The sequence below is a fragment of the Micropterus salmoides genome, unplaced genomic scaffold (genome assembly GCF_014851395.1).
Source record: "Micropterus salmoides isolate LMB-PRFRI ecotype aquatic unplaced genomic scaffold, ASM1485139v1 Ms_hic_scaffold_1, whole genome shotgun sequence".
Classification (NCBI taxonomy): Eukaryota; Metazoa; Chordata; class Actinopteri; order Centrarchiformes; family Centrarchidae; genus Micropterus; species Micropterus salmoides.
Genome location: NW_024040040.1, coordinates 23,371,821 through 23,391,689, shown reverse-complemented (window position 1 = coordinate 23,391,689; position 19,869 = coordinate 23,371,821). Strand labels below are relative to the sequence as shown.

The 19,869-nt window shown below is 42.2% G+C and overlaps 1 protein-coding gene across 10 annotated transcripts in view; it reads left to right on the top strand.

Moving 5' to 3' along the window:
* The first annotated feature begins 4,363 nt into the window (after positions 1-4,363).
* Positions 4,364-19,869, top strand: part of gyg2 (glycogenin 2) — a 107,621-nt gene continuing 92,115 nt past the window's right edge. For 3 of the 10 annotated variants that reach the window (XM_038722779.1, XM_038722755.1, XM_038722764.1), the window contains exon 1: positions 4,364-4,625. Coding sequence is in view for 1 of the 10 variants with exons in the window: in XM_038722784.1 (XP_038578712.1) it covers positions 4,619-4,625 (7 nt within the window). In the remaining 9 variants the exon portion in view is untranslated. The remainder of the gene's footprint in view (positions 4,626-19,869) is intronic. The other 7 variants (XM_038722829.1, XM_038722819.1, XM_038722837.1 and 4 more) reach the window with 5 other exon arrangements.

Here is a 19,869-nt window from a genome sequence, read left to right as displayed (position 1 = left end):
TTGCTCGGATTATTATTTTTAGGGCCCAGCACGACCGTGCGAGGTCCTTTGAATTTGCTCGATTATTATTTTTAGGGCCCGAGCACGACCGTGCGAGGTCCCTATTGAATTGCTCGGATTATATTTAGGGCCCGAGCACGACCGTGCGAGGTCCCTATTGAAATTGCTCGGATTATTTTTTTTTTTTTTTTTTTTTTTTTTTCTGCAAAGTAGGCCCAAATGACATGGCCTAAACATACTCGAAAACTCACCAAAATTTGCAAACATGTCAGAACCGGTGAAAAATTTCGTATTCTACAAGTTTCGCACATGGGCGTGGCAAAATGACTCGCTAGCGCCACCTAGAAAATTGGAAATGATTAGCCCCTCGTTCACGTTCAACCTACATGTACGAAATTTTCTGGGGACATGTATCGTATCAAGACGCACAAAAAAGCCTCAAGAACCCATAGCCTAAAGTCAACAGGAAGTCGGCCATTTTGAATTTTATGGCCATTTTTGGATGATTTACATACTTCGTACTTTAACGAACTCCTCCTAGGGATTTAGTCGGATCGACGTCAAATTTCTGCTGTGCCTTCTAAAGGCATTGACGATGAAAAGTTGTGCTATTTGCGCGTTTTCGTCAATGGGCGTGTCCGTGGCGTCGATGATTCGCAATGAAACAGGAAGTTGTTGTAACTTCAGTGTACATGCTCACATCGGACCAAACTGTACATGTAGGATGAGAGTCCCGCCCTGAACACATGTACATGCCGACATTCACCCACAGTCATAGCGCCACCTGCTGGCAACAGAAAGTGACCTTTAACGAAGCAGCCCCCGCCGCACGTTTCACCTACGTGCACGAATTTTCTGTGGTACGTGTATCTTGTCCAGACGCACAAAAAAGTCTCTTGGAGCCATAGCCTAAACCCAACAGGAAGTCGGCCATTTTGAATTTTACGTCAAATTTTGGATGATTTACACACTTCGTACTTTAACGAACTCCTCCTAGGGATTTAGTCCGACCGACCTCAAATTTGTGCTGTGCCTTCTAAAGGCATTGAAGATGAAAAGTTGTGCTATTTGCAAGTTTTCGTCAATGGGCGTGTCCGTGGCGTGGCGTCAAAGATCAACTCTTCGCCATGACACGGAAGTTGTCGTAGCTTCAGTGTACATGCTCACATCTGGACCAAACTGTACATGTAGGATGAGAGTCCCGCCCTGAACACATGTACATGCTGACATTCACCCACAGTCATAGCGCCACCTGCTGGCAACAGGAAGTGACTTTTAACGAAGCAGCCCCCGCCGCACGTTTCACCTACGTGCACGAATTTTCTGTGGTACGTGTATCTTGTCCAGACGCACAAAAAAGTCTCTTGGAGCCATAGCCTAAACCCAACAGGAAGTCGGCCATTTTGAATTTTACGTCAAATTTTGGATGATTTACACACTTCGTACTTTAACGAACTCCTCCTAGGGATTTAGTCCGACCGACCTCAAATTTCTGCTGTGCCTTCTAAAGGCATTGAAGATGAAAAGTTGTGCTATTTGCAAGTTTTCGTCAATGGGCGTGTCCGTGGCGTGGCGTCAAAGATCAACTCTTCGCCATGACACGGAAGTTGTCGTATCTTCAGTGTACATGCTCACATCTGCACCAAACTGTACATGTAGGATGAGAGTCCCGCCCTGAACACATGTACATGCTGACATTCACCCACAGTCATAGCGCCACCTGCTGGCAACAGGAAGTGACTTTTAACGAAGCAGCCCCCGCCGCACGTTTCACCTACGTGCACAATTTTCTTGGTACGTGTATCTTGTCCAGACGCACAAAAAAGTCTCTTGGAGCCATAGCCTAAACCCAACAGGAAGTCGGCCATTTTGAATTTTACGTCAAATTTTGGATGATTTACACACTTCGTACTTTAACAAACTCCTCCTAGGGATTTAGTCCGACCGACCTCAAATTTCTGCTGTGCCTTCTAAAGGCATTGAAGATGAAAAGTTGTGCTATTTGCAAGTTTTCGTCAATGGGCGTGTCCGTGGCGTGGCGTCAAGATCAACTCTTCGCCATGACACGGAAGTTGTTGTAACTTCAGTGTACATGCTCACATCTTAACCAAACTTTACGTGCTTGATAACTCTCCCACCCCGTATGGAGGACCGATCCTGACACAGCCAGAAATAAATACAGAAATAAATAAATGCTCAATAAATAAATAAGCATCCAATTAAATACACAAAAAAATAAAGTAAATAAATAAATGTAGGTAGTAATTAAATTATACAAGGAGACATAAATGTTTATATTTTAATTAGTGCCTTTACTTATTCACCTTTGTTATAATTACCTTATTTGTTTATTCAACTTTATTTATTACTAATTTTTTTAATGTATTTATTTATGTGTGTGTTTTAATATTTTTGTCTGTTTTATTCTTCCTTTGTATTTATTTACCTTATTTATTTTCACCCATGGTATTTATTTCTGCCTGTCTTTTTTAAATTTTGTATGCATTTCTGCCTCATTATGCAAATGAGGAGGGGCTGTGTCTCAAGGGGTCATTTCTCTGCTATTGGTGGACCAGTCAGACAGGAGCGCTCTAGGCCTACTCTGCCTGCAGACATCAACGATCTTGCCCCTCACACAGTCAGATGGCTTCCTTCAGTGCGCTGAGGTGTTTAACAACTCTGAAGACAATACTACCAGCCATGTCTTCCTTCTCTTTTCACGTAGACGCTCCGACAGACAGTGCTTTCAGTTTGCTGCATGCATGGACACAGAACTGCGGTATAGGGAGAAGCACACGGTCAGCTAGCTGCAGCTAAATCTGGAGTGCACTCGTATTCAATTCTGTATGGTAAATTCAGTTTTAACGGAGAAGAGCGAGCTGACAGGCAGAGTTAGAGACTTTTTCTGTCCGTTTCTCTCTTTACAAAGACGCATGTTGCAGTCAGAATCTTCTCTGAGATGCGAGCACGACATACAACACAATTTATCAAATTACACAACGGATATACAGTATGAAAATAAGATTGATTGGATTATACTCACAGGAAGTATAAAACCTCTTACATGGGTCTATTAAAAGTAAAGTAACACAAAAATGTCCGGGAAATTACTTAGATTTAAGTACTGCAGTTGTACATTTGAAATACCTTCCTACCTTTCTGATAGGAAGCCTTCTTGAGGTGGTATAAAACATTTCTTCTTATATTCTGATTTGAGTTGTGGACAACTATGACCACATGAATTAAAAAAATTTCACTGCCCAAGTCAGCTATAACACAAGTCTTGTTCATCAGACTACATGCTGTACAGTATTTGACTACAGATTTTGTCCCAGGATTTATTATGCATTTCTTCTTCTTCGTTGCATGGTTTAGAATAATAAGGTGAGAAATGGGTCTGTTCTGAGTTCATCCTGCACTGCAGCAGCTAATAAAGTCCATTTAATCCCAAAAACGCTTTTCTTTTAGGCAGGCTGGAGCAGAAAACAACTCACCTTTCTCAAGTTGTACAGTAATGTCACATGTGTATGAAGGTGGATCAAACAAGCTAATCTTAAATGTGAAAGTAGAGAGGAGCCTAGTAGGCCTATTTATTTTCATTCATTACACAATATGAATAAGCTATGCAGACAGTTGTAAAGAAAGAACATCTTTTTCTTCTGTTCTCTACTTGTTATAGTTACACAGTATTAGGGGTGTGGGCTGTATTAAAAGTATCCACTGTTCTCCCATGCTCTAACACACAGTAACGATGAAATGTGTGCTGTTCTCACATTCTTCCTCTGTATGTACACATAAACAACAAGGCAGGGAAATATAAAAGGAATTTATTTTATTGTTTGGGTACATTATTGTTCGGTGTACATACTCACATCTGAAACAAACTTTACGTGCTTGATAACTCTCCCACCCCGCAGACATCTACACGTTAATACCGATTTATATTCATAGCGGCAAGTGCTATGTAGCTCCACATAGGGGACACAAGAAGTGACATATAGTACCTTCATGCGGCGTCGGAACCGCGTAGGAAATTCACAGCCGCACCGGCAGAGCTCCAGAATGAGCAACTCGGCCGGCTCACGCGCGGACGCGCTTACAAGTGCGAGGGCCCGCCCAACGCTGCTTGCAGCTTTAATTTTTATTGTTACACGTTGTGAAGTGTGTTGTCTATTTGTTGTGTATTTTATGTACGTCAAATTCCGTACAAATTCCACTGCCATTTGTTGTGTGCCTAATAAAACAATCTAATCTAATCTATGAAACCCTAACCAGAAAACCAAAATCAACAGCAGGGGGGCAGGAGGCCAAGTTGTGAAGGGTGAGTCTGTTGCACAACACTACCAGTTGAATGACCAGTTGAACAAACAGATGAGCAGACCCAGCAGGCCACCGCTCTTTAGTCTGCAGATATAAACAGAATGGGATGTGCCTTCATTGTGCAGCGTCAGATACCGATTGACCTTCTCAGTATTTAAGGTTCCATATCAGCTGGTGCAAAGATGTGACTGCCATTTGGGCCTTCATGACTGACTATTCCTGGAAGCCTGCATTACAAATTACCGATCTTTGGGGATAAGTAAAGTTACTGGATTTGCAGAGATTTAAGACATCAGATATGTCAGGTAGGTGATTTTATTTATTACAAATAAAATACGAACTAGATTTGAAAATGTACAAGATGGACTTGTACTCCTCATTTGTTGAGTTCTACAGAGGGTTAAACATGCTTCAGTCAGCTACAGTAGTTGACCTTCTCTACACGGGTTAAACAAAAGACTTGCAGATTTGCAGCTCTAAACCTTGGGAACAGGATTGTAATTCTCTGTGGTCTCTCCCTTCGAGTTGTTAAATTATACAGGACACACCGTAGTGACCCAGTTTTGCTTGAAATCAGAACAGACTCTCTGCCCTCCATACTCTGCCCAGTCAGCCAACTGTAATGTAACACTGCACACAGCCCAGAGATGGTTGCTGACAAAAGGTTACATGCCTCTGCGTCTGACTGCAGACCAGGAAAATGAAACTCTGACACGCCTGTCACCACTACACACTTACTGCTCCGTATGAAACTGCTTTTACCCTTATGGTAAAACCATAATGGAAATAAAAGAACCCTTAGTGCCCTTTTGTGTGAAAACATCATTATATTCGCTGTAGTGTTTTGCAGTGGAAGACTTTAAATCATTTTTCAAATATCTAAAATGTTTAGTAATCCATATGTAGCTTAAGACACTTGTTTCATGTAACACATTAAGGTTTGGACAAATGTGGGCTTCTGAAAGACGGTTTTCTTGTGGGGGTGGAATTAGAATGAAGTCAGAAACAGAAATCACCCCATTTCTCGGCCTAATCAGTGGATTTGTGTCCCATTCCACCTGATAAACTAAAAGTAAACTAAACATAATACAGTGCTATAGGGAGAAGGTGAACTATTTTGCTTTAGCAATGCCATTGGCACGGCCATCATCATGTGTGAGTTTGAGCATGTACAGGAGCTTAAAAACTGTTTAAATATTAGGTTTGTATCAATTTGTAGTACGCAAAGACAGAATTCAAAGTCAATTAAAGCTGCAAGCAGCGTAGGGCGGGCCCTCGCACGTGTAGCGCATCCGCGTGTGAGCCGGCCGAGTTGCACATTCTGGAGCTCTGCCGGTGCGGCTGTGAATTTGCTACATGGTTCCGACGCTGCATGAAGGTGCTATATGTCACTTCCTGTGTCCCCTATGTGGAGCTACATAGCACTTGCCGCTATGAATATAAATCGGTATTGGCGTATAGAAGTCTTCGGGGTGGGACAGTTATCAAGCACGTAAAGTTTTTTTCAGATGTGAGCATGTACACTGAAGTTACAGCAACTTCCTGTGTCATGGCGGAGACTTGATCTTTGACGCCACGCCACGGACACACCCATTGACGAAAACTCGCAAATAGCACAACTTTTCATCTTCAATGCCTTTAGAAGGCACAGCACAAATTTGAAGTCGGTCGGACTAAATCCCTAGGAGGAGTTTGTAAAAGTATGAAGTGTGTAAATCATCCAAAAATGGCCGTAAAATTCAAAATGGCTGACTTCCTGTTGACTTTAGGGTATGGGTTCTTGAGGCTTTTTTGTGCGTCTGGACAAGATAAATGTACCACAGAAAATTTGTGCACGTAGGTGAAACGTGCAGCGGGGGCTGCTTCGTTAAAGGTCACTTTCTGTTGCCAGCAGTTGGCACTATGACTGTGGGTGAATGTCGGCATGTACATGTGTTCAGGGCCGGACTGTCATCCTACATGTACACTTTGGTCCAGATGTGAGCATGTACACTGAAGTTACAACAACTTCCTGTTTCATAGCGAATCATCGACGCCACGGACACGCCCATTGACGAAAACTCGCAAATAGCACAACTTTTCATCTTCAATGCCTTTAGAAGGCACAGCAGAAATTTGAGGTCGGTCGGACTAAATCCCTAGGAGGAGTTCGTTAAAGTACGAAGTGTGTAAATCATCCAAAAATCATGGGTTCACCGGTTCTGACATGTTTGCAAATTTTGGTGAGTTTTCGAGTATGTTTAGGCCATGTCAATTGAGCCTACTTTGCAGAAAAAAAAAAAATATATATATATATAATCTTAGCAAATTCAATAGGGACCTCGCACGGTCGTGCTCGGGCCCTAATAATCTTAGCAAATTCAATAGGGACCTCACACGGTCGTGCTCGGGCCCTAATAATCTTAGCAAATTCAATAGGGACCTCACACGGTCGTGCTCGGGCCCTAAAAAAAAAATAATAATCTTAGCAAATTCAATAGGGACCTCACACGGTCGTGCTCGGGCCCTAAAAAAAAAAATATATATATATATATATATATTAAAGCTGCAAGCAGCGTTGGGCAGGCCCTCGCACTTGTAAGCGCGTCCGCGTGTGAGCCGGCCGAGTTGCATATTCTGGAGCTCTGCCGGTGCGGCTGTGAATTTGCTACGCGGTTATGACGCCGCATGAAGGTGCTATATGTCACTTCCTGTGTCCCCTATGTGGAGCTACATAGCACTTGCCGCTATGAATATAAATCGGTATTGGTGTGTAGATGTCTGCGGGGTGGGAGAGTTATCAAGCACGTAAAGTTTGTTTCAGATGGGAGCATGTACACTGAACAATAATGTACCCAAACAATAAAATAAATTCCTTTTATATTTCCCTGCCTTGTTGTTTATGTGTACATACAGAGGAAGAATGTGAGAACAGCACACATTTCATCGTTACTGTGTGTTAGAGCATGGGAGAACAGTGGATACTTTTAATACAGCCCACACCCCTAATACTGTGTAACTATAACAAGTAGAGAACAGAAGAAAAAGATGTTCTTTCTTTACAACTGTCTGCATAGCTTATTCATATTGTGTAATGAATGAAAATAAATAGGCCTACTAGGCTCCTCTCTACTTTCACATTTAAGATTAGCTTGTTTGATCCACCTTCATACACATGTGACATTACTGTACAACTTGAGAAAGGTGAGTTGTTTTCTGCTCCAGCCTGCCTAAAAGAAAAGCGTTTTTGGGATTAAATGGACTTTATTAGCTGCTGCAGTGCAGGATGAACTCAGAACAGACCCATTTCTCACCTTATTATTCTAAACCATGCAACGAAGAAGAAGAAATGCATAATAAATCCTGGGACAAAATCTGTCCACAAATACTGTACAGCATGTAGTCTAATGAACAAGACTTGTGTTATAGCTGACTTGGGCAGTGAAATGTTTAATTTTTTAAATTCATGTGGTCATAGTTGTCCACAACTCAAATCAGAATATAAGAAGAAATGTTTTATACCACCTCAAGAAGGCTTCCTATCAGAAAGGTAGTGTGGTGTATAACATATGTGCATTTGACCATTACAGTTTAACATAATGCTCTGCAGCTGGGGAGAGGGACAGTGAACCCTTATGGGGAAGTAATGATTGATGGGTGTACCAAGAGTGAACCCTCCTATAGAATTTGACCCCTGACCCAGAGCTGGAGAGAGGCACAGTGGACCCAGTGTTAGGGGAAGTAATGATTGATGGGTGCAGTGTTAGGGGGAGTAGAGATTAGTGTGTATGAAGAGATTAGTGTGAATGAAGGCACTGTACCCTTCTGTGGTGTCTAACAGATGGTTACACTTATTCTATAGCACTGTGCCCTCATATGGTATTTAGCAGAGACCTAAACATGTCCTATATAAGCTGTGTTCGATGTACAGAGAGACAGAGTGGTTATCGGGCTGGGTCACTCTCCAAGCTGCTGCAGAGCTTGTAATTGATGCTGAATTCTTTGATGTAATAAACTTTTATAATCAAGAACAGTGTCAAGCGGATTTCTTCTCAACACATCATCGCAGCATTATCGTTCGGACACCACAGTAGGAAGGTATTTCAAATGTACAACTGCAGTCCTGAAATCTAAGTAAAGTAATTTCCCTGACATTTTTGTGTTACTTTACTTTTAATAGACGCATGTAACAGGTTTTATACTTCCTGTGAGTATAATCCAATCAATCTTATTTTCATACTGTATATCCGATGTGTAATTTGATAAATTGTGTTGTATGTCGTGCTCGCATCTCAGAGAAGACTCTGACTGCAACATGCGTCTTTGTAAAGAGAGAAACGGACAGAAAAAGTCTCTAACTCTGCCTGTCAGCTCGCTCTGCTCCGTTAAAACTGAATTTACTATACAGAATTGAATACGAGTGCACTCCAGATTTAGCTGCAGCCAGCTGACCGTGTGCTTCTCCCTATACCGCAGTTCTGTGTCCATGCATGCAGCAAACTGAAAGCACTGTCTGTCGGAGCGTCTACGTGAAAAGAGAAGGAAGACATGGCTGGTAGTATTGTCTTCAGAGTTGTTAAACACCTCAGCGCACTGAAGGAAGCCATCTGACTGTGTGAGGGGCAAGATCGTTGATGTCTGCAGGCAGAGTAGGCCTAGAGCTCTCCTGTCTGACTGGTCCACCAATAGCAGAGAAGATGACCCCTTGAGACACAGCCCCTCCTCATTTGCATAATGAGGCAGAAATGCATACAAAAATTTAAAAAAGACAGGCAGAAATAAATACCATGGGTGAAAATAAATAAGGTAAATAAATACAAAGGAAGAATAAAACAGACAAAAATATTAAAACACACATAAATAAATACATTAAAAAAATTAGTAATAAATAAAGTTGAATAAACAAATAAGGTAATTATAACAAAGGTGAATAAGTAAAGGCACTAATTAAAATATATACATTTATGTCTCCTTGTATAATTTAATTACTACCTACATTTATTTATTTACTTTATTTTTTTGTGTATTTAATTGGATGCTTATTTATTTATTGAGCATTTATTTATTTCTGTATTTATTTCTGACTGTGTCAGGATCGGTCCTCCATAGCTGGGTGGGAGAGTTATCAAGCACGTAAAGTTTGGTTAAGATGTGAGCATGTACACTGAAGCTACAACAACTTCCTGTGTCATGGCGAAGACTTGATCTCTGACGCCACGCCACGGACACACCCATTGACGAAAATTCGCAAATAGCACAACTTTTCATCTTCAATGCCTTTAGAAGGCACAGCACAAATTTGAAGTCGGTCGGACTAAATCCCTAGGAGGAGTTTGTTAAAGTACGAAGTGTGTAAATCATCCAAAATTTGACGTAAAATTCAAAATGGCCGACTTCCTGTTGATTTTAGGGCATCGCTCCAAGAGGCTTTTTTGTGCGTCTGGACAAGATACACGTACCACAGAAAATTCGTGCACATAGGTGAAACGTGCGGCGGGGGCTGCTTTGTTAAACGACACTTCCTGTTGCCAGCAGGTGGCGCTATGACTGTGGGTGAATGTCAGTATGGACATGTGTTCAGGGCGGGACTCTCATCCTACATGTACAGTTTGGTCCAGATGTGAGCATGTACACTGAAGTTACAACAACTTCCTGTGTCATGGCGAAGACTTGATCTTTGACGCCACGCCATGGACACGCCCATTGACGAAAACTCACAGATAGCACAACTTTTCATCTTCAATGCCTTTAGAAGGCACAGCAGAAATTTGAGGTCGGTCGAACTAAATCCCTAGGAGGAGTTCGTTAAAGTACGAAGTGTGTAAATCATCCAAAATTTGACGTAAAATTCAAAATGGCCGACTTCCTGTTGGTTTTAGGGCATCGCTCCAAGAGGCTTTTTTGTGCGTCTGGACAAAATACACGTACCACAGAAAATTCGTGCACGTAGGTGAAACGTGCGGCGGGGGCTGCTTCGTTAAAAGTCACTTCCTGTTGCCAGCAGGTGGCGCTATGACTGTGGGTGAATGTCGGCATGTAAATGTGTTCAGGGCTGGACTCTCATCCTACATGTACACTTTGGTCCAGATGTGAGCATGTACACTGAAGTTACAGCAACTTCCTGTGTCATGGCAAAGAGTTGATCTTTGACGCCACGCCACGGACACGCCCATTGACGAAAACTCACAGCACAACTTTTCATCTTCAATGCCTTTAGAAGGCACAGCACAAATTTGAAGTCGGTCGGACTAAATCCCTAGGTGGAGTTCGTTAAAGTACGGAGTGTGTAAATCATCCAAAAATTGCAGTGAAATTCAAAATGGCCGACTTCCTGTTGGGTTAGGCTATGGCTCCAAGAGGCTTTTTTGTGCGTCTGGACAAGATACACGTACCACAGAAAATTCGTGCACGTAGGTGAAACGTGCGGCGGGGGCTGCTTTGTTAAAAGTCACTTCCTATTGCCAGCAGGTGGCACTATGACTGTGGGTGAATGTAAAAATATAATCTTTACAAATTCAATAGGGACCTCGCACGGTCGTGCTCGGGCCCTAAAAATATAATCTTTACAAATTCAATAGGGACCTCGCACGGTTCGTGCTTGGGCCCTGAAAAAATATAATCTTTACAGTTCGTGCTCGGGCCCTAATTAGAATGCAAAAGTTCCAACGGAGTGTGTCAGAGATCGGTGCAAAATAGAGCCCCATTCTGTTACCAGAACAGAGACCCGAGTTGACATGAAATCATGTATCAACTGACTTTCACCTCCTTTTGGACTTCCTTTTATAGCTCTGTTTCTTGGCTTCAGATCATCTCTTGGCTCTCTTTCCTACTGCACCTGGATCTGGGAACGTCCAAGATTTTTAAGTGCCTCAGCATTTGGTGGGAAAGTCCCTGACTGCGCTGCTCCTCCTCTCTGTGTCCTTTGCATGCCCTCCGCTTGATCATACCATTTCATCCATAACCTGACTTTTGTGGAATAAACAGGTGTTGTTTTGTGCTCTGTGCTAGAAACAGGGCATTCTTACTGTGATTGACAATATTGATGTATGTTTTGTAAAACAATTTTCACAAAATCTGCTTCTACATTTTCCTTTGCAGGTGTTTTTTATGCTGTCTTGCTATCCCACTGTGCTTGCTTACTCACACACACACTCATGTGCTACTGTTGAGCCTGGGCAGTTAGATACAGAAAGGAGCACATACACTCAGAGCTATAGAGTTTTTAAAACTCTGATCCTAACTTTACACTATAAAATAACACTTTAAATGATGAAAATTTAGACCACCATTGTTCTAGTAATTAATGATAACAATTTAGGCTATAATGCTCTAAAATAATTCACAACACTCCCTCCTCTGAGGCTGTAAAGCCTCACACTTTATACACCAACACTGTGACCACTGAAAATAGGCGACCTATTGTATTTGGCATCTGAAACCTATTTCTCAGACTTGCAGACCTTCAAGAAAATACCCAAATTATGGATTACATGTTGTGAAATAATCAATAATCATGCATAAAGTCAGTGACTTAGGTTTAGGTACTAACATTTCTGATGGTTGTGGTAAGGGTAGGGGCTTCGGGGGGCTGTCGCTACCGCTAGCTAACTAGCACTTCCGGTCTGTACGGGATGCCCCAGAATGTCTGGAAGCGTCTCATAGAGACGCACCCGGTGCGTCTCACACGTACCTTAAGCGTCAAATAACTACGCTTTGTCACTCTTTCTCAAATCGTTGGCATATGACGCCCTGAGATGAGAACAGGCTGAGAACAGGGTTAGATGGGTTTTTAAACAACAAATAAGCAATACAATAAGCCACTTTTTTCCAGCAGACATTTTGACTTGTGATAACAATAATTCCTGCTCCGCAAGAAATGCTGGAATGGAGCCATCTGTGATGGTTTCCTATGAAAACAAAACAGTGTAACATTATGAAGCCCAACAATGGAGCCACCACAAGTCGTATTCTAATCAATACTCATTTGAAAAAGAGAGCGGCTTGCAACAATAAAAACTAATCTCACTGAACATAAGTAAGATCACAAAAAAATTAACAATGACAAATACTTCATACCAGTGCCCAGATATTGAATCAAAAGACATTTTTGTTTTCCCTCCCCAACAGGGAACTTGAACAACTTCAAAGCACATAAAGCGACCGTCATTAACATCATAGTGATAAACACTGAAAGGTCTAGTTGCTGGAGACTTCTCATCATGATTCAGAGTGGAACACTGTAAAAAAAAGTTTGTAGAATTTGCAGTAAAAAACTGTCAAATAGCAACAGTAAAAGACCATAAAATTCAAAATAGTATTTCATCGTAGTAGATACAGTGAATTACCCTAAATCAAGAAACAGTACATTACTGTAATTGTGACTGTCATAATATGTCAAATGTTAAAATATAAAATTTTGGTAAAATTAATAGGAAAATACCGTAATGCTACAAGCAAGTAATAACCATAAAATAAACGGTATCATTCTGTCTAAATTACAGATTTAGCTGATGTGTACAAATACAAATCGCGTGAGTGAAAGACCATAATATTCAAAATAGTATTTTACCGTAGTTTATACAGTGAATAACTCTAAATCAAGAAACAGTACATTACTGTAATTGTCACAGTCATAATATGTCGAAGAAACACGCGTTTTTATTGTTAAAATACAACATTTTGGTAAAATTAATGGGAAAATACCGTAATGCCATAAGCAAGTAATAACCTTAAAATAAACGGTATCATTCTGTCTAAATTACAGATTTAGCTGATGTGTACAAATGTAAATAGCAACAGTAAAAGACCATAAAATTCAAAATGGTATTTCACTGTAGTAGATACAGTGAATAACAACTAATGTTGAAGAAACACGCGTTTTTATTGTTAAAATATAACAATATTAATAATAATGTTAAAATTAATGGGAGAATACCGTAAATAAACGTATCATTCTGTCTAAATTACAGATTTAACTGATGTGTACATTTAAATTTACAGTATGAATCCTTTCAGCATTCGGCAAACACATAGCGTCATTCCTATGGAAATAAGATGTTAAAAATATGGAATAGGCTATGTTTATTAAATGTTGATTTTAAGGTAAAACATATTATGTTAAAATATCTCTAGAAATTATGGTAAACACATGAGTTTTGGGTTTGTGGTCTTTCTAATTTTGTATTTTTAAAGAGTTTTATGACAAACTGCGACTTTCTTGGCTTAAAATATCTTTTAAACTGACAAATATCGTGTGTGATTCAGGGCACAATTTAAATGGGATCAAAATAGTAGTTGTCTCTTGCTGTTGACTACCATACCATATTTTTACCACCATACCATATTTTTCTTCAGAATTAAGGTCCCATAGCGCGAAGGGTTATTGTTTGTGGTTACCAGTTTATTAGGTGATTTTAAGGGTGTTCTATTTTGTATAGGCTTCGCCCTCTAAGGCTATTGCTATTGGGTTTACCACTACGTGCACATGTGCGGCACTGAGAAAAGCTTGTCTACGCCCATTCATAGCGTGGGCCTCTCCTACGTCTGCAGCTTATATACAATGTTGAGGCCTGGCCTTTCGCTCCCATTTTTCTTCAGCACTGAGCTGTCTAAAGAGCAGAAGATTTACAGTCAGAAGAAGAGAAAAACGATGTCTTCCAGCAAGTTGCCAGAGCGGGCGGACCTCCATCCCCGATGTGGGGTGCCTCAGACTGGGGCACGTAGACCGATCACGCTGCCCAATCTGCGCCCTTCTTTCCCCTGAAGAGAGGCAGCGCTGGGATGATAATTTTGCCTCTCTTGCTGCCCAGGACAAGGAGGTGTGGTGGTCCACCCACTCTCTAGGACGAAGCCCTCGACCTGCTGACCTCCTGAAGAGCGGGCGTTGCTATGTTGTCACGGCGAGGCAAGTGATCGTTGAGCTAACAGGAAGCTAACGTGTAGCTGACATGCGGTATGCCCCTGGATCAGCCGACCAGGCAAAACCCTGTGTTTCCACGTTGCTCCACATTAGCGGCTAACGTCGCTAAGCAACCAGATTGCTTGCTGCTGGCTGACCCTCATCGCTCAGAGTGGTAAGCGATGGTTCGGGACTGTGTTGTAATCTTGCTCCTTGTGTGGAAGTTGTTGAACAAACGCTGTCTGTGTCTCAGTCGAGTCAGCCACACCAAGCACACATTCCCCACACTGTGTGAGCCAGCTGCCGTTAGCCAAGTGGCTAATTTGCAGCTTGAGCTCAAGCAACAAGCAGTACACTCTTTGTTCACAGTCAGAGGTCCCCTCCTCACAGAAACTGTGAATGAGCCCACGAGAGCGTACACTTCGTGTGGACAGAACACATACACACGTTGTACACATTGGTGGTTGTGCACACGCGGGTTGCGGGGGACTGGGTGGCTCATTATGTGGCTCTGGGCCAGTGGTTCTGTGCTTGGTGGTTCCGTATGGGCCAGTACGCCGTTGACTTATCCTTATTCGCCTCTAATGCAAGAGGGCGAAGCCTATACAAAATAGAACGGTAGTACTGTAACTCCAGATTCTATGAGTAGGCTATAGGTGCAGCCCTCTAACTTGAAGGCCTCACTGGACCTTGGTTACAGTACAGAACTACCATTTTCCATTGACTGTAGGCCTATATAAAATTTCCAGATATTCGCTAGGGTATGGTTGATCTTATGGAGAGCAATTTGGTTGGCGAGTTGTGGTTAATAAGGTGCACAAGGTAATAAAACTGTTTTCCCCCCATGCTATAATTGTTTCTTCATTAGGGCCCGAGCACGACCGTGTGAGGTCCCTATTGAATTTGCTAAGATTATTATTTTTTTTTTTTTTCTGCAAAGTAGGCTAAAATGACATGGCCTAAACATACTCGAAAACTCACCAAAATTTGCAAACATGTCAGAACCGGTAAAAAATTTTGTATTCTATAAGTTTCGCACATGGGCGTGGCAAAATGACTCGCTAGCGCCACCTAGAAAATTGGAAAAGATTAGCCCCTCGTTCACGTTCAACCTACATGCACGAAATTTTCTGGGAACATGTATCATATCAAGACGCACAAAAAAGCCTCAAGAACCCATACCCTAAAGTCAACAGGAAGTCGGCCATTTTGAATTTTATGGCCATTTTTGGATGATTTACACACTTCGTACTTTAACAAACTCCTCCTAGGGATTTAGTCGGATCGACGTCAAATTTCTGCTGTGCCTTCTAAAGGCATTGACGATGAAAAGTTGTGCTATTTGCGAGTTTTCGTCAATGGGCGTGTCCGTGGCGTGGCGTCAAAGATCAACTCTTCGCCATGACACAGGAAGTTGTCGTAACTTCAGTGTATATGCTCACATCCGATCCAAACTGTACATGTAGGATGAGAGTCCCGCCCTGAACACATGTACATGCCAACATTCACCCACAGTCATAGCGCCACCTGCTGGCAACAGGAAGTGACTTTTAACGAAGCAGCCCCCGCCGCACGTTTCACCTACGTGCACGAATTTTCTGTGGTACGTGTATCTTGTCCAGACGCACAAAAAAGCCTCTTGGAGCCATAGCCTAAACCCAACAGGAAGTCGGCCATTTTGAATTTTACGTCAAATTTTGGATGATTTACACACTTCGTACTTTAACGAACTCCTCCTAGGGATTTAGTCCGACCGACCTCAAATTTCTGCTATGCCTTCTAAAGGCATTGACGATGAAAAGTTGTGCTATTTGCGAGTTTTCGTCAATGGGCGTGTCCGTGGCGTGGCGTCAAAGATCAACTCTTCGCCATGACACAGGAAGTTGTCGTAACTTCAGTGTATATGCTCACATCTGGACCAAACTGTACATGTAGGATGTGAGTCCTGCCCTGAACACATGTACATGCCGACATTCACCCACAGTCATAGCGCCACCTGCTGGCAACAGAAAGTGACCTTTAACGAAGCAGCCCCCGCCGCACGTTTCACCTACATGCACGAATTTTCTGTGGTACGTGTATCTTGTCCAGACGCACAAAAAAGTCTCTTGGAGCCATAGCCTAAACCCAACAGGAAGTCGGCCATTTTGAATTTTACGGCCATTTTTGGATGATTTACACACTCCGTACTTTAACGAACTCCTCCTAGGGATTTAGTCCGACCGACTTCAAATTTCTGTTGTGCCTTCTAAAGGCATAGAAGATGAAAAGTTGTGCTATTTGCGAGTTTTCGTCAATGGGCGTGTCCGTGGCGTGGCATCAAAGATCAAGTCTTCGCCATGACACAGGAAGTTGTCGTAACTTCAGTGTATATGCTCACATCTGGACCAAAGTGTACATGTAGGATGAGAGTCCCGCCCTGAACACATGTACATGCCGACATTCACCCACAGTCATAGCGCCACCTGCTGGCAACAGGAAGTGACTTTTAACGAAGCAGCCCCCGCCGCACGTTTCACCTACGTGCACGAATTTTCTGTGGTACGTGTATCTTGTCCAGACGCACAAAAAAGCCTCTTGGAGCGATGCCCTAAAATCAACAGGAAGTCGGCCATTTTGAATTTTATGTCAAATTTTGGATGATTTACACACTTCGTACTTTAACGAACTCCTCCTAGGGATTTAGTCCGACCGACTTCAAATTTGTGCTGTGCCTTCTAAAGGCATTGAAGATGAAAAGTTGTGCTATTTGCGAGTTTTCGTCAATGGGTGTGTCCGTGGCGTGGCGTCAGAGATCAAGTCTTCGCCATGACACAGGAAGTTGTTGTAACTTACGTGTACATGCTCACATCTGAACCAAACTTTACGTGCTTGATAACTCAAGGGGTCATCTTCTCTGCTATTGGTGGACCAGTCAGACAGGAGAGCTCCTACTCTGCCTGCAGACATCAACGATCTTGCCCCTCACACAGTCAGATGGCTTCCTTCAGTGCACTGAGGTGTTTAACAACTCTGAAGACAATACTACCAGCAATGTATTCCTTCTCTTTTCATGTAGACGCTCCGACAGACAGTGCTTTCAGTTTGCTGCATGCATGGACACAGAACTGCGGTATAGGGAGAAGCACACGGTCAGCTGGCTGCAGCTAAATCTGGAGTGCACTCGTATTCAATTCTGTATGGTAAATTCAGTTTTAACGGAGCAGAGCGAGCTGACAGGCAGAGTTAGAGACTTTTTCTGTCCGTTTCTCTCTTTACAAAGACGCATGTTGCAGTCAGAGTCTTCTCTGAAGAGGGCAATGAAGTCTCAGTAGTGCACGATGCGAGCACGACATACAACACAATTTATCAAATTACACAACGGATATACAGTATGAAAATAAGATTGATTGGATTATACTCACAGGAAGTATAAAACCTGTTACATTCGTCTATTAAAAGTAAAGTAACACAAAAATGTCAGGGAAATTACTTTACTTAGATTTAAGTACTGCAGTTGTACATTTGAAATACCTTCCTACCTTTCTGATAGGAAGCCTTCTTGAGGTGGTATAAAATATTTCTGATTTGAGTTTTGGACAACTATGACCACATAAATAAAAAAAATTAAACATTTCACTGCCCAAGTCAGCTATAACACAAGTCTTGTTCATTAGACTACATGCTGTACAGTATTTGTGGACAGATTTTGTCCCAGGATTTATTATGCATTTCTTCTTCTTCGTTGCATGATTTAGAATAATAAGGTGAGAAATGGGTCTATTCTGAGTTCATCCTGCACTGCAGCAGCTAATAAAGTCCATTTAATCCCAAAAACGCTTTTCTTTTAGGCAGGCTGGAGCAGAAAACAACTCACCTTTCTCAAGTTGTACAGTAATGTCACATGTGTATGAAGGTGGATCAAACAAGCTAATCTTAAATGTCAAAGTAGAGAGGAGCCTAGTAGGCCTATTTATTTTCATTCATTACACAATATGAATAAGCTATGCAGACAGTTGTAAAGAAAGAACATCTTTTTCTTCTGTTCTCTACTTGTTATAGTTACACAGTATTAGGGGTGTGGGCTGTATTAAAAGTATCCACTGTTCTCCCATGCTCTAGCACACAGTAACGATGAAATGTGTGCTGTTCTCACATTCTTCCTCTGTATGTACACATAAACAACAAGGCAGGGAAATATAGAAGGAATTTATTTTATTGTTTGGGTACATTATTGTTCAGTGTACATGCTCACATCTGAAACAAACTTTACGTGCTTGATAACTCTCCCACCCCGCAGACATCTACACGCCAATACCGATTTATATTCATAGCGGCAAGTGCTATGTAGCTCCACATAGGGGACACAGGAAGTGACATATAACACCTTCATGCGGCGTCGGATCCACGTAGGAAATTCACAGCAGCACCGGCAGAGCTCCAGAATATACAACTCGGCCAGCTCACACGAGGACGCGCTATAAGTGCGAGGGCCCGCCCAACGCTGCTTGCAGCTTTAATTAGGGCCCGAGCACGACCGTGTGAGGTCCCTATTGAATTTGCTCGGATTATATATTTAGGGCCCGAGCACGACCGTGTGAGGTCCCTATTGAATTTGCTCGGATTATTATTTTTTTTTTTTTTTTTTTTTTTTTTTTTCTGCAAAGTAGGCCAAATGACATGGCCTAAACATACTCGAAAACTCACCAAAATTTGCAAACATGTCAGAACCGGTGAAAAATTTCGTATTCTACAAGTTTCGCACATGGGCGTTGCAAAATGACTCGCTAGCGCCACCTAGAAAATTGGAAAAATTAGCCCCTCGTTCACGTTCAACCTACATGTACGAAATTTTCTGGGGACATGTATCATATCAAGACGCACAAAAAAGCCTCAAGAACCCATAGCCTAAAGTCAACAGGAAGTCGGCCATTTTGAATTTTACGGCCATTTTTGGATGATTTACACACTTCGTACTTTAACGAACTCCTCCTAGGGATTTAGTCGGATCGACGTCAAATTTCTGCTGTGCCTTCTAAAGGCATTGACGATGAAAAGTTGTGCTATTTGCGCGTTTTCGTCAATGGGCGTGTCCGTGGCGTCGATGATTCGCATGAAACAGGAAGTTGTTGTAACTTCAGTGTACATGCTCACATCTGGACCAAACTGTACATCTAGGATGAGAGTCCCGCCCTGAACACATGTACATGCCGACATTCACCCACAGTCATAGCGCCACCTGCTGGCAACAGAAAGTGACCTTTAACGAAGCAGCCCCCGCCGCACGTTTCACCTACGTGCACGAATTTTCTGTGGTACGTGTATCTTGTCCAGACGCACAAAAAAGTCTCTTGGAGCCATAGCCTAAACCCAACAGGAAGTCGGCCATTTTGAATTTTACGTCAAATTTTGGATGATTTACACACTTCGTACTTTAACGAACTCCTCCTAGGGATTTAGTCCGACCGACCTCAAATTTGTGCTGTGCCTTCTAAAGGCATTGAAGATGAAAAGTTGTGCTATTTGCAAGTTTTCGTCAATGGGCGTGTCCGTGGCGTGGCGTCAAAGATCAACTCTTCGCCATGACACGGAAGTTGTCGTAACTTCAGTGTACATGCTCACATCTGGACCAAACTGTACATGTAGGATGAGAGTCCCGCCCTGAACACATGTACATGCTGACATTCACCCAC